The sequence below is a fragment of the Neofelis nebulosa genome, chromosome 8 (genome assembly GCF_028018385.1).
Source record: "Neofelis nebulosa isolate mNeoNeb1 chromosome 8, mNeoNeb1.pri, whole genome shotgun sequence".
In the NCBI taxonomy this organism is placed as follows: domain Eukaryota; kingdom Metazoa; phylum Chordata; class Mammalia; order Carnivora; family Felidae; genus Neofelis; species Neofelis nebulosa.
Window position 1 is genome coordinate 47,850,329 of NC_080789.1, and position 15,866 is coordinate 47,866,194.

Here is a 15,866-nt window from a genome sequence, read left to right on the forward strand (position 1 = left end):
CAAGGTGTAGTCTGCAGACCCACAGGCACTTTACATCTTGAATTCCTTGAGTTGTTTATTTAAAATGCATATTTCTGGGCCCTACCTCAGACCTGCTGGATCAGAATCATTGGCTGTAAAGCTCAGCAAACCTGCACTTAACCAGGCTCCTAACGCTGCCGTGTTAAACGCTGAAGTTTGAAAAGAATGGAGTCTTTTCTGGGATGCTTATTTTTTTTTAACCCCTGGGTATTTTTTTCTCACCCCTGGGGTAAAAAGCTTTGGCATCCACTGAGTAATTCACTACTAATAGCAAAGTAGCAACAACTAAGAGAAGGGGGGAATTTGTGGTTTTGACCACACGAGAGGCTCCAGAATTGGAGAGGGGCATCGCCACCAGTCTGTTCAGAGGCTGCCATCCAGGGCGCTTGAATCAGACCTGCATGGCCATAGTGGGCATCAATCTGACTTCAGTCTCTCGCTCGGTTTATGTGGAGCCTCTGAAGGAGGAGAGAACCGATGGAGCCAGGAGGGGGCTGAAGCCTTTGCAGGTGCCTCTGGGGTCCTCTCGGACCTCACAGTGGACACGTCCCCACTGCTCTCATAAGTAGTTTTTTTCTCAAAAAACAGAAAAGGCAGCTTGGGCCCCCAGGAGCATAAAGTCTGTGCATCAGGCAGCGAGGCAGAGGGTCCAAGCCACTGCCCTCGAAGCTGGGGGACACGCCCCAGAGGCAGGGTCCTTCCTGACCGCCCCATGGCCCACCCCACGACTGGGCGCCCTCTCTGCCGACTGGCAGCACTGACTCACCAGACTTCTTGCTCCTTTCCCCAGCAGAGAGGGCTGACTCAGTCTGCACATGGGGCTAGTGTCCAAGCTCCGACAACTGGACACACGCCTCCGCCACTGTCTGACTGTCCTTGGCCTGTGCCAACGTTTCTGGGAAGAACAGGAAGTTCAGGGATGGCGGAAAATGTCTGGCAGATGTCCTGAGCCACAGCCAGGACACCTGCTCCGCCTAAGGGCAGACGGGGCTGGTGAGTGGAGCACAGGGACCCCCAAGAAGTGGGGGCAAAGGCTGGAGGCACTGTGGAGGACACAAAATACCTACTTCTTGCCACGTGACTTTCCTACATAGAATCACCTGTCAGAAAAAAGTGCATGTTCTCAAACCTCAGTGCACATTAGATATTGTTCAAAATCAATATTGCCAAAAATGCAGATCCCAAGACACCAGCTTCAGAGATTTTGACTCAGTAGACCTGGGGTGGTGTCCAGGACTGAATGTATTTAATCTGCTCCTGGAGACTTTGAGGCGAGGGGTCCCCAGATCACATTCTGAGCAAAGTAGGCTTTAAGGCCATCGGAGTTTCCTTCTAACCTTTTCTTTGCCTTGCTTCAGGAAGGGTCCCTGCCACAAAGATTCAGGGCTGGCCAGGAGGAACTGAGTGAGAGGGCAGAGAGAAGGTAGATCAGCATGTCCTTCTGAAGCACCTGGCAACCCCTAGACCAGAGCTGGATGGGCTGGGGCTCTCACCTGCTGGTCCCTAAACTTTCCTTGCTTTGAAGTTGGACAGTCAAGTTACATTAGCCTGGAAAATCAGAAGGACCAAATGCATGCTACCGGGGTAATGCATATGCTCTGATGTTACAGGTTAAATTTGTCAAATTAAAAATAAAAAAATAGTTTTATTTCTGCTCACATGAAAATAGAAATAACAATTGAGTGCAAAATAGTATCAGTTACGCTAAAAATTCCCTGAACTGGCCTGTCATCAGTTATTTACCAGAGGAGCTGTAACAGAAGAGTCTCTCTTATTTTGTCTATTGGCAACAAACCTGTCCTGGAAAATTCCAGTCATTCCAATCACCAACCCTGGAAGATGTCACTCATTCTAAGTCAAGTCAGGTGCACAATTCCAGACCTTCACCGAGTCAAGTGATGGCCTTAATTGGGTGTTTATGTTATGGCATGAGACTGAACTGAAACATTTTATCTGGCATTTCATGGTGACCAGGAAAAAAAAAAATATTTCCCTTCAAAATTACTCACCAGAAGCACAAAAATAGGTAATGGGAAATTATATGCATTCCTCTAAAAGAAATGTTACTAAAGCTGTTGTTACATCTGTCTTGCATTTGCTTATTTAAAAAAGATCTATTGAGTGTATATTATATGCAAGGCGCTGTGCTGAGCACGGGAACACAGCGAGAAGCAAGAATAGGTATGGTCCCTGTCCTCAAGAATCCATAAAAATTACTATGAATCTTTTCTCACACGAATCATTTTCAGAGACAAGCACACATATGTTTATGGCTAAACTTTATATCTCTGCATTGTATCTCTATTTCTTTAAAATAGTTTCCTTCTGTGTTTGGTAGCCAGTAAAAGTGGTCAGAAAAGAGTAAAATTTGAGGAAAGGGCACTCTTCAGTTTTCTTAAAGCCCTGGAATCTTAACATGATATTCCTCAAGCTTCTTCTACAATGAGGAGACCCCACCAGCAATGTTAGCAACACTTACAGTTAACAGACATTAACACAACTAACCAAGCTCTCAATTGTCAAGTGGCTGTTAAGATACAAGTTCTGCCTTTAGATGCACTGGTTGGAAGTCTAGCCCCATACTTAGCTCACGTAAGATGTGATCTTCTCTCACTAAGTAAAATCAAATAGATGTTGTATAATTTTTTTTTAATTTTTTTTCAACATTTTTTATTTATTTTTGGGACAGAGAGAGACAGAGCATGAACGGGGGAGGGACAGAGAGAGAGGGAGACACAGAATGGGAAACGGGCTCCAGGCTCCGAGCCATCAGCCCAGAGCCCGACGCGGGGCTCGAACTCACGGACCGCGAGATCATGACCTGGCTGAGGTCGGACGCTTAACCGACTGCGCCCCCCAGGCGCCCCTAAATGTTGTATAATATTGACTTTCTGCCCTGTGGTCTGCTGTTCAATCCTTCCAGAGGCATTCCCTGGCACTGGGGCTCCTCGGTCTCTGTAAAATCTCCAGCTGCTCCGTGCGACACAGAGATGATCAAGGAGACGGTGGTCTTCACGGGTTGTGCCAGTTTTCACTCTCTTGGCTGAACTTTTACAGGCTGAGTCGGTTACCCCTGTAGTCTCACATGATGTGCCCAGAACAGACAGAATGCCATCCTGTGAGTGAAACTTGGCTCACCTATGCACACTTGCTGCACATAGGAGAGAGAGTGCACGGTAGAACTAGCCCTACTTGAGTTAATGCCATGATGGGTAGTCTCAGCGGGTCAATGTTTGAAGGTTACACACAGTTCTAAGAATTGAATCAAAGCAGCCGGCTCAATGTTTCTCAAACATTCACTGAATTATCAAAAGTACTTAATTTCTTTTAGATGTTTTTAGTGTTTATTTTTTGACAGAGAGAGAGAGACAGAGTGCAAGTGAGGGAGAGGCAAGAGAGAGGGAGACACAGAATCCAAAGCAGGCTCCAGGCCCTGAGCTGTCAGTTCAGAGCCCGACATGGGGCTCGAACCCACAAATCGCGAGAACATGACCTGAGCCACAGTCGGACGCTTCACCGACTGAGCCACCCAGGCACCCTCAAAGGTACCTTAAATTTAAATTACAGGTTCCCAGACAGCTGACGGAATCAGAATATCTGGGGCTTACGACCTAGGAGTCTCCATTTTGAACAAGCTCCCAGAAGCACTGCAGGATGTTTGACTCAGGCCAAGAATGCTAAAATGGCCAGTTTGCTGTGTATTCTGTGCACAAGGGTGAATGATCCTAAATTTTGTCAGAAGCCAAAATCACTAGGGTTTTTTAAAAAATACTGATGTCTGGCTCCCACCCCCAGACATTAGGATTCAATAGATGTCTGATGAAACCTGGGCATCAGGAGTTTTTAAAGCTCTCCAGACCGTTCTAATATGCAGCAAAGTTTAGGAACCACTGCACTAGAGCATATCTATTAACTCCTCCAGCTTCACCTGCAGACCGCCTCGAATCTATTCGTTCAGGGCAAATGTAATTCTGGGCCACCTAGACAAGTAAGCAGTTCAAAGCACTGATTTGGGCTATGTTATTTCCTGTGTGTCATGTGTAGAAGGCAGTGAACTACCAAATGGGATATTAATGTGGGGCCAGGGATATGGCTGAGTAGAGATGTTTTCCCCATATCAGAAAAAGAGAGGAGGTTCTATCTCTCTGTTCAGTATTACTCCCCCAGAAACTGATTTTACTCAACCAAATCCTATTTCAAGCTTTTCAGACTCTGGGCTATAACTCATTATTGGGTTCTTAAATCATTTCAATGGCTTGCTAGCAGCATTTTTAATGGAATGGAATAGAATAGAACAGAGACGGACACTAAATATTAAAGAGCACATTATGTGAAAGAACCACTAATTGTTTGGGGAACCATACATATCTTACCGTGGTTCATGGTAAAAAAAAAAATAAAAATAAAAATAAAAAAATTCTGACATTCTGCCCAGGACAGTGGTTTCACAATGTGATTCCATCTCTCTCCCTCAATCTCATTTTACCTCCCTTTGATTTTCCCAGTTGACAAGGATTTCTAAACCCCTACCATTGAGTTTAAAGGAGAGCTATAGTTGAATCCAATGGCTTCATTCCATTCATTTAGAAAGTACAGTACAGAGATGAAAATGAGCCAGGCACGTTGCAATCTTCCTGAAAAAGCCATCTCTCTGGGAAGGGCTCAGATGCTGAATGCACAACTTTCTCTTACAGAAAGAACTGGCAACAAACCCATTCTGCCTCCAAGTTTTGAGATGCAGTGCTTTTAGTTCTTCTGCTAAGAGAGGCTCATTTGCACACTCTGCTTTAAAAGCTAAAGACACCTGCCTTGGCTTCAGCTGAGGCAAAATAGACAAACCATGCAACAGGCAAAATCCATAAAGACTGGCATATTATCAGTGGACACAATTAGGCTTTTGGCTTGAGGGCTGTAACATTTTGCCTTAAAGGAGCAGGTCTCACTTATTCCACCAAACCACAATTCAAGTCGCAAGTAAACACTGTGTGTGTGTGTGTGTGTGTGTGTGTGTGTGTGTGTGTGTGTTACCTTGGTTTGAAATATTAAGGAGGTTTCCTGGGATAAGCAGTATGGAAATTGCCGAACAGAGCTGAACTGGCCAGAAAGCCAGAAGGAAAAGAGAGCAAGGAAGTTCTGGACAGATACAACAGCAAGATGAAATAGTAACGCCAGGGGTGTGGACAGGGCCCGAGGGAGCACGGCATGAAGACTGACATATCAAGGTCATGGGGTTGTGTGAGGACCGGCCAGTTAACAGTGCTACCAAACTGTGGCGAATCAGTGCCTGTGGTTCACATAGTCCTAGAGATGAGGATTATGACCACATCCTGAAAAACATCACTGGCCTGTGGTGATAATGACCTGACGTGCTGATGAGGATAACCTTCCATTTCATAATAAATGTTCTTTCAATTGATTTAACCAACAATCTATAGATTTCCTTTTGATTGCCCGATACCTTGATTTTCAAAGAGAGGGTTTACTTTAGATGAGATGCGTGACCCTGCAGGGAATAACAAAAATCACCCTGCCTGTGCGCTCTTGCAGGACGCATCAGTGTCATCGTCATTAGTGTTTTGTCATTCATCTTTCACGGAGGCTAGCAAAGCACTCAGTATGTTTGGGCTAAAAATTAAAAATCACCAGCTTTCCTTGCTCTACATGTCCCCTCCCAATTGGTGGATGTGCTGTATGGGGGAGGACCTAACTCTAGCTTTAGTGCACGCGCTGAATAAACCCTCACTTGGCATATTGCATTCTGCTAAGCCAAAAAAAGAACTCACCAGCACAATTTGATCCATACTCCTGAATAAAAAATAACCAGAGGTAAAGTTATTCTTGGGTCAAATGACAGCGATTGCAGCCAGGATATAAATGGGGTAATTTTTGAAAATTGCAGTAGAAATCCCAAGAATAAAACTGCTAGACAATTGACATGAAATCTCCAAGAACAGGCTTCTAGGTAAAGGGTGACCCATTGCCTCAAATCTTTAAGTACAGAGCCAGGACAGGTCAAGTCTATTAACTTCTCATAATAAGGTTTACTCACGCTCTGCAAGTCTTTAAAAAGAAAAAAAAAAAGCAGATTATCTGGATCATGCAAAAACTTGAGACGCACTGAGAAATAAGAAAAGAATGATCAGGCTCATTGTTATTTTTGACATCCGGAGAAAGTCCAATTCCTCAGGGATGGGCAGAACCACCACCCCCCTTCTAAGCTAACATAAATAACCTGAGTATTATCTAAAATGAGTCTCGTGTTGGTAAATATTGGCTTTGTAGTTGATACTCTGTTTACTTCAAATACTGAACAAATAGGATCTTCATTCGGTGGGGCAGTGATTTTCAAATATTGCGGTGCGCTAGAATTTGCGGCAGAGTTTGGTACATGTGTGACTGCCTGTATCCAATTCCATTAAGTCAATCAGGAAGATTTTACATGGATGCTGATGCCCGGATTCACTGTAGACCAATAGAATCAGAATCTCCAGGGATAAGGCCAAGACATTGGTACTTGCTAAAAGTACCCACATGAGACCCTAGGGTGAAGACCTGGGTTGAGAACTTCAGCACTACTGAGTCCGATTTAGTAGGAAAGGGTGGAGCCTCACCCTCTCCATGTGCAATAGATGTCACAAGTGACTCGGGTACCCATGATCTGTGGACCTTATTCTCAAAAACACTGACCTAGACCTAGGTCAGTATTTCCAAAGCTCCATGAACCAGAGCACATCTCACTTCTCCTTTGACTTCTTTTCTGTTATAGTAACACCTCTGAAATAAAACTACATGGTAAAGAGGGCAGATTAGTTGAAGCGGGATAATCAGATTCATAAATTGATTACAGATCATTAAAGATATTAACTGTGCTACACTGGGGCAAAAGTGATTTTCATCTGAATGTGTTAGAATTTCATAAGCAAATGATTACATTCCTCCTGAGACAAAAGTCACTCAAAATCAATATCTAGCAAAACTCAGTTTTTGAAAAAAGCATTAGTTCAGAAAACATTATTTGTACTAAATCATAATTAACATTGAAAAGTCCACTTAAAAAGTCAAAGGAGTAAGTACAAGGATAGTCATGGCATCATTGTTTTTGATAACAAAAAAATTTAAACAATTTAAAGGTCTACTCAAAAGAGGACTAGTTAAAATATCGTATAGAATTAACTAGAATGCAGCCATCAAAAACAATGATGCCACTCTCTATACGTTAACAACAACAACAACAAAAAAAAGATCTCCAAGATATAAACAAAAAATAGAAGCAAATGGCAGATATGCATGTAGTAGAAAGCCATTTGCGTTCTTAAAAATCAAGCCTATATAACTGGAAAGATACACAATAAATTCATTGTAGTGATTCCTTCAGAGAGGGAAACTGTGTGTCTGGGAAAATGAGACTTACTTTTCCTATTAATATTCTTTTGGCCCTTTTGGATTTCTGTACCATTTGAGTGATTCAATCAAATTTTTAAAAAAAATAAAAAGTCAAGTGCAAACTGTAAGCTTTTAAAGTATATATTTGTATGAATGAACCCTGGCACATAGTAGATATTCAGTAAATGTTTATTTCTTAAATAAACCTACTTAATTTCTCCTCTCAACTTTTTCAAATCTCTTCTTTCCTCGGTGTGCAGGTTGGAGGTCAGGTAGATAGCTAAAATTTCATAATATATTATGCCTTTGCACTTATCGAGTGCTAAGTATGTGCTAAGCATTATGCTAAGCTCTCAACATGTTTCCATCATCTCAGGTAATTCTACAACATCCCTGGGAAGTAGATATTATCATCTTCCTTTGGCACTTGGGAAAACTGAGGCTCAGAAAGGTCACTGGGAGCTCAGGCAAACTGTGTTATACACACATATAAATAAAGATTATAAAAATTATACTTTCAAGGTATATGCAAACCGCTGTGGGGACTACGAAGACAGTATGCTCTTGGCCCTTCCCATGGGTCTTGGCAGGCAAAACCTTTATGTATGGCATTACTACAATATAAGGCAACAGAGAGCACTGTGCGGGGAGCTTTGAAGGGGAGAAATTCCAGGGGAAGTAGAAGAAAGAAATCAAGGGGCGCCTGGGTGGCTCGGTCGGTTAAGCGTCCGACTTCGGCTCAGGTCACGATCTCGCGGTCGGTGGGTTCGAGCCCCGCGTCGGGCTCTGTGCTGACGGCTCAGAGCCTGGAGCCTGTTTCAGATTCTGTGTCTCCCTCTCTGTGACCCTCCCCCGTTCATGCTCTGTCTCTCTCTGTCTCAAAAATAAATAAACGTTAAAAAAAATTCTTTAAAAAAAAAAAAAAAGAAGAAAGAAATCAAGGAAGCCTTCACAGAAGGGGTCCTGGTTGATCAGGACTGTGAAAGGAGTGAGCAGTCAGGAGGAAAAGTATGTGATTCACGGGCTCCATGCTATATTAAGTGCGTTGTATGTGGTAACACCTTTTACTTTTTTAATCCTAACATTTCTAAGTATCCTTGTTCCCAATTTTAGAAGAATAAACCAAAACCTAGAGAAGAAACTTTCCCCAGATGTTCTAGTCCACATTTAATGTCACCTTACTTTCTACTGGCCATCTCTATGAGGGATTACCAACATGTCTTGCCTTATGTATTACTGATATAAAACTTGTGTGTGTGCACTCGCACAAACTCATTCCTTATCTCTAATACAAGCATAAACTACTTGAGGCAAGAACCATCATTTTATATATTTTTAATATTCCCCTCACTGTATGCTCACATACTAAGCATGAAAATATTTATGGTAATGTATTAGTACTAAGCTAATTCTGTAAAATTGAGCTATCTTTATTTTGTGCTAAAGGTTTTATGACGGCAGATGAAAGAAAATTATTTGACCACCTCAAATCTCCTCATCTGAAATATTGGGTTCCATTCATCTGGTTTGGAAATCTTGCAGCTAAAGCCCGGAAGGAAGGTAGAATCAGAGACAGTGTTGATCTGCAATCACTGATGACTGTAAGTACGTCACAAACCACCCATAAGAGATGCTAATCAGAGACCAACAAGGACTTGGATGTAGCAGGTCAGACCAGGATGTGTCTGCTTTGTTCATGCCTGGTTCCAAAGGAACCAGAAAGACTGGGCTAGTGTTAGAACCCTTAACATGCAGGACAGGGGTAGTATACAGGTTTTGACTCAGGTTGATTGGTAGTGGTTTCTTAGAAATTCTGTCTAAACAGAATTTGGCTTTGTCATGGGCTCTGTAAGAAAGTGTCCCTTAATTGATTAGCAACATCTGTCAAGGGCTCTGAATGACCTGGTGTCCACATGGCATATTTATCATCCCCCAGGATCCTAGAGTAAAATCTGGAGTAGAAATAAACCTGCCCAATCAGTTCCCCCAAACTAGAAGTTCCTGAGGTTAAGCCAACTTGTCAGATGCTCCAGGAAACAAAATTATGTTTTCATTAAACGAAATAACCCTGAATTCATCTGAGAAACAGATTTATGGAAGGGCTAGATAGATACGCCCTATGACAGTCTCCTGCCTGGATTCGGCCAAAAGGAGTGAATGATATAAAAATAGCTCCCAAATTAACATAACTCTTTTTCCCAGGCTTATATAGTAATTTATGTGTGATAAAGGAGAAATCAGTAGATTCAAGTCCTTTCCATTCCAGACAGATATTTTCAGTCAATATGAGTGTGCTAAAGTTCTCATTTGTGGGGGAGAAAGGTTTAGGAGGTACTTCTTTTTTCCCCAAACTCTACAGTAAGCATGTTTTCAAAAGAAGTCGAGAAACAAACAAACAAACAAATCTGCTCTCCATATAAATTTACCAAAATGGATAGAAATTACTTATTTAAAATACTAACCCCTGCCTTCCCATCAACACTTTGGACCAATATACATGTTGGAAATCATGGATTCAATAGAGTATGTGATAGTTCTATAAAGTCCTGATTTATTTTAATATATTTTTTAAAATATCCATCTGTCTCCATCCTTTTTGCACTGTTGAATGGCGTTGATTGTCATTTTCAGGATTTTCCTTTTGGAATAGCCTTCAGAACCAATTACCAGCCTTACAAAGTCAGCCTTGTCCTTTTACAGACATGTTCATAAAAGACATGGCCACGTTATGAATCCCAGGAAATATTTATTGCCACACGCATCATTTAGTAAATCATGTTTTATCTGTTTCTGGCTTAGGAAATGAACAGATACCGCTCTTGGTGCAGCCTCTTATTTGGTTATGACTGGGTTGGGATTCCGCTGGTTTATACCCAGGTATAAAATACTTTGCACGTGTGTTGTTTGTTCCCCCACCCCCACCCCAAGTTAGTTAGTTAGTTTGAAAGAGAGAGAGAGAGTGCAAGTGGGGAAGGGCAGAGAGAGAGAGGGAAAGAGAGAGAGAGGGAGAGAGAGAATCCCAAACAGGCTCTATACTGTCAGTGCAGAGCCCAATGCGGGGCTTGAACTCACGAACCGTGAGATCATGACCTGAGCTGAAACCAAGAATTGGATGCTTAATCGACTGAGCCACCCAGGTGCCCCTGCATGTGGTTTTTAGCTACTTGCCCACTTAGGCACTCTGGCCTGCTGTGGGGGTCCAGCGTTGTGTTCTCACTCAGACTTCTCTCCGTTGCAGGTTGTCACTCTGGCTGTCTACACCTTCTTCTTTGCCTGCCTGATTGGACGCCAGTTTTTGGATCCCACCAAAGGCTACGCGGGGCATGACTTAGATCTTTACATTCCAATCTTCACTCTCCTACAGTTCTTCTTCTATGCAGGATGGCTCAAGGTAGCCCACCGTCTCTGTGCCTGAGACCTGCTCTGTAATCTGTCATGTTCTGTCCTTTGCACCCTGGTCCTTTACTGAGTCACTCGCTCATGAGCGAGTCAAAGGTAGATTTAAGATTTAATCACTCAGAGATGTTATTACTTGTAAACTAGGGATTCAAGTGATGTGGTGAGTACCATATTGCAGCAATCTAAGCAAAGACGTTGCAGTAATACTCTTTTACGGCCAGTAATTTAAGTCTTTGTGTGCTCCCATTAGGATTATAATAATGTAATTAAAGTAATAACTGTGACTTCACTGATATTTTATGCCACAATAAGCCAGTAGGCAGAGTAAAAGAGGGTAAATAAGAAGCCTTGTGTATCAGAGTTAAGTATTCGTATTATATTATTTCTTGGTTCTGTTCAACTTTGTAAATAGTTAACTGTGATTCTCTGCAATCCCACTAGCTGTCCCCCATTAAATGCATCCCATTTTCAAAACCAGAACCGAGACTCAGAAAATGATTCAACAGAATCAAAACCAGAAACACCAGGATTTGTGACGACATTTGGTTTGCCAGGAAATTAAAAACAGGTCAGAGCAGTGAGGAGGACTTGTCCAGTCATGGGTGCAGAATTGTATCTGCTCCAACCCCCGCCCCTCCCTGCACCCCTTACCCTTCCCTGGATGCACAGGTAAATACCAGAGCCGGAGCCTGGTAGTGAATGGAACACACACACGCACACACACACACAAAGACAATGGCTAAATCAAGGTAAATGAAATCTAATGACAGTTTGAAGATGAATAAAATTGAATTTTCAAACTTTTGACCTTTTGGCCAGCCACATGTTGACATGCACCGTGGAGGCCTTCCAGGCGGTGGCAACATTTTCCCTGCCACTGCCTTTACCTTCACTGGTTTGAATCTTAACCAAGAATGATAAATACGTTGACATTTCAAAAAGTAAAAGCATGTCCTTTATAAATGGGAAAACCATTTTCAACCAGGTGATGGTAATTCCTAATTATTTTTACGCATTTAAGACAGAGAAAGAGCAAGAGAGACTAATAGCTCTCCTCTCCCATTAGTGAAAAAAGTAGACTCTAGTTTTATAAACAATAAATCACTACAAATGGCCCAGGTGCCCAATCATTCTAGTCTTTTATTGCCCTTTCCCCTGAGTTGTGCTAAGCTTCTTATTCTTTGCTTTGTGTCTACGTGAGGTGTTGGACCAGCCTGTTAGGAACAGTTAGCAGTTCCTGCCTTGGGAAATGCCCTCTAAAATATTGTTGGGACGAGCACCAGGTGTTGTATGTAAACGCTGAATCACGGGAATCTACTCCCAAACCGAAAAGCACACTGTAGGTTAGCCAACTTGACAATAAATTATATTTTAAAAAATAATAAATAAAATATTAACTTTCCTTTCCTTTATAAAATATTTTTAAAGGCAAAATATGAAAATACCACATTAGCTCCTTTAAGAGATAGACAGTCCTAGGAGAAGTGTTTTCCCACTCAATGGATTATATCTCAATTTCTAAGCAGCTGTTTTATCTTGTCCATTCCAATATTTATAAATATTTTCAAAGTGTAAAAATCCCATCTTAACCTTATAAACAGTATATTAGTTACCTGCTGGAAATGAAGCCTCCAAAAGAGTAAAGGATATTTTTTGAGAAAATCAATTCTGAAACATAGGTATCATTTTGAAAGTTAAATGTAGACTCTCATACTATATGCAGGACTGATCCCATAAAAGTGAAATTCTGGTTATAACAAAAATATTTTCCAGGCCTCTTCAGTGGCCCACTTTGGGAAAATCTCAGGCAAGGAAGGAAAGACAGGCCCTGGAAAGGACTTTGACGTGGATGTTGCTGTGAGGCTGACTGATTCCGGGCTCAGGCCCTGCCCAGTCTGGGGAAGTGGGGCGACGTATCTCTCTAAGTTGACGGTTCTCAACTTCATCCACATACTAAAATCTCTCGGGAGTTTCACCAGGTGCTGATATCTCAGCTCAACCTCACACCCATTTAATTAGAATCTCTAAGGGAGGAACCCAGGCATCAAGTTCTTTTAAAGCCTTCCTGGTGACTTTGATCTTCAACCAAGGTTGAGAACAACTGCTCTAAGTGGTTAGTGGTTAGACTTAAGTCCTAAAAAATAAGTAGGCAGAATTTCTACAAAATGGTCTCAGAACATAGAAATTCAACTAATCAATGGTGTCTTTATTTTATACACTTTTTTCCCATTTAGACTGAATGTAAAATCTCTCTCTCTCTCTCTCTCTCTCTCTCTCACACACACACACACACACACACACACACTAGATAATAAAAACCAAGAGATTTAAAAAGAATAATAAAGGAGTCATATTTGACATATAAATCTCTTATCAGGAAGGCTATTCAATGCCAGAACATGGTTAAGATCATTTCATATTGACCAACTATTAGAAAATATACGGTAAGACGCTGCCTCAACTTTTCATTGTGGGGAAAATTGACCCACCGGATAAAAGTAAATCCTTGAGAGTAAAACAAAGTGAGACAAATTCCAGCTTCATGACCCCCATCTCTCTGACTTTTCATTCAACAGTTGGATCCAATAATTGTGAAAACTCCTTGACTTAATTTTCTTTCATTGTGGTCTACATCTCCAGTGTTTTCCCTTCCTCATGGTTACATTTTGTCTCATCACTTGGGCCCTTGTAAATTCCTTAAGCCCCCAGGCTACGTCGCCCTGGACGTGCCGCAAACGGTGCCTTGCACCTTATCTGTGCTCCTTCGACATTCACGGGTTTGAGGTGTACCCGAACATCAATCATTTGGCTCCTACATGGCACAACTTCTCCTGAAGGGCCTGTGCTGTCACCAGCTGAACAGACAGGTCCGCTGGAGAGCAAACCCACGCAGGTGCCTCACTCGTGGTCTGAGAGCAGTGTCGCTTGCCGGTAAACATCGGCGTCTGTGGAACCACCCACTCCCCTCTGGGCTTCATATTATGAAAGTGGCAAAGGGCATCACCTCCGTCACCTTTAGCTTGCATTCCTAGTTTTCACAAGCATCACGATGGACCTATTCTATGTTCTCCACCGCAGGTAGCTGAGCAGCTTATCAACCCTTTTGGAGAAGATGATGATGATTTCGAAACCAACTGGTGCATTGACAGAAATCTGCAGGTTAGAGGAGTTTTTCCTTCCTTTACAAACATGAATAATGAATCATTTGTGACGTTTCAGATCTGAACAGACTCTGACGGCAGGCCCCTGAACTTCAGAGCTGCAGCCACAAAAGAAAGAGGTTTGGCTTTTCAGTATCTTGCCTCAGCTCCTTTTGGAACTTCACAGGTCCTGGGTCTCAGTTGCAGTGAAGTTTAGTCCCTTGTAAATAGAATTTATTTTTATTTTTATTTAAATCCAAGTTAGTTAACATATAGCGTAGTTTGGGAGAACTTAGTGTTTCGTCACTTACATACAACACCCAGTGCTCATCATAATAAGTGCCCTCCTTAATGCCCATCACCCATTTAGCCCACCCCCGCCACTCACCTCCCCTCCAGCAACCCTCAGTTTGTTCTCCGTATTTAAGAGTCTCTTATGGTTTGCCTCCCTCTCTGTTTTTATCTTATTTTTCCTCCCCTTCCCCTAAGTAGAATTTCAAGCCCGTTTTCTTTGTAAGTTTATTAACTTTACACAGCCTCTTCCATCATACTGCAGAACAATGTTTTAATTCATTCTTTAATCTGGTTTCTGTTGCCACCCAAGTGAGATTAGCAGGGACAGACAATGGCAGCCAGAAGTGATCTGGTGTGAGTTCCCAAATCCATGTCATGAAGTTCCCTGCAGTCAGATGTCCAAGCAGATGGACACTGGAAACGTGGGCCATACCAGCCTATGTCCCAAATCTGACAGAACTAAACCTAATGGACCCCAGGACCCTTACCCCCAAAGCATTATTCCAGAGAGGTTTTTCTTAAAGAATCAGCATGAGAGAATTTTCCTTCCAGGCAGGACTCTCCTCAGACCATTCTCTGTCCTCACAGATAAGGAAAGAACTTTAACTTGGCTACTTGCTTCAGGCCCTTGCTCAGTTCTTAAGCAGGTTCAAATGTTTCACTATGTTTCACTGTTGGTTCACAAACTGGCCGCATACCTAGAGGGCTGGGAGAGATGGAAGAAAGAAGCCAGAAGAAAGACTGGTAGTTGGCAGGTCTAATAAGCAAGGGAACTGACCTACAAGGCTTGTTTGGGGCGGCCACAAGACAAGTAGATCTCCATGCCCACCTGCCAGAATTGTAAAAGTTTATACCAAGGCCTTAACTGGGTTCAGTCACACTTTCAGTCCAGATGGTCTCAATAATACACTGCTCTCTCAAGGCTGTGTCCTTGAAATGGCTCCACTGTGAGAACAGTGAGCAGAATGTACATTCCCATGACAGGGGAGGGGTGGGGGTAAAGGGCCTCCTGTAGCCTGGGTTCAGCTCTGAGGTCAGCAGAGGTTACATCCTCTCCATGACCTCCTCCAACAATCACACTGTCAATCTATCAAGGAGGAAGTACAATGGTTAGGACACTTGCTCTTTGTAAAGATCGGATTTGCAGGTTAATAATTTATTCATGCATTAGTTTGTCAAAGTCAAGGAGAGAGACCACTATATAGCCCCAACCAGGGGCACCTGGGTGGCTCAGTCAGTTGGGCGTCTGACTTCAGCTCAGGTCATGATCTCATAGTCCGTGAGTTCGAGCCCCGCGTCAGGCTCTGTGCTGACAGCTCAGAGCCTGGAGCCTACTTCAGATTTTGTGTCTCCCTCTCTCTCTCTGCTCCTCCCCTGCTCATGCTCTGTTGCTCTCTGTCTCAAAAATAAATAAATAAAAAAATTTAAAAAAAATTTAAATGTTTAAAAAATATATATATATATATATTTATATATATATTTATATATATATATGTTTATATATATTTATATATATATATATCCCCAACCAGTATAGACCTGCTGATATACGTATCCAAACAAACAAATAATCAGGGCACATAAGAAATGATATCAATTACAGGGTGCCAGGGTGGCTCAGTCGATTAA

At 42.3% G+C, this 15,866-nt stretch overlaps 2 protein-coding genes across 4 annotated transcripts in view; one reads left to right on the top strand and one right to left on the bottom strand.

Moving 5' to 3' along the window:
- Nucleotides 1-15,866, bottom strand: part of RAB3IP (RAB3A interacting protein) — a 141,359-nt gene that overhangs the window by 91,528 nt on the left and 33,965 nt on the right. The window lies entirely within an intron of this gene.
- BEST3 (bestrophin 3) overlaps nucleotides 1-15,866 on the top strand; it is a 41,747-nt gene that overhangs the window by 9,725 nt on the left and 16,156 nt on the right. For 2 of the 3 annotated variants that reach the window (XM_058682143.1, XM_058682145.1), the window contains 4 exons: nucleotides 8,851-9,005; nucleotides 10,204-10,281; nucleotides 10,643-10,795; nucleotides 13,882-13,962. In XM_058682143.1, the coding sequence (XP_058538126.1) occupies nucleotides 8,851-9,005; nucleotides 10,204-10,281; nucleotides 10,643-10,795; nucleotides 13,882-13,962 (467 nt within the window). The remainder of the gene's footprint in view (nucleotides 1-8,850; nucleotides 9,006-10,203; nucleotides 10,282-10,642; nucleotides 10,796-13,881; nucleotides 13,963-15,866) is intronic. The other variant, XM_058682144.1, reaches the window with a different exon arrangement.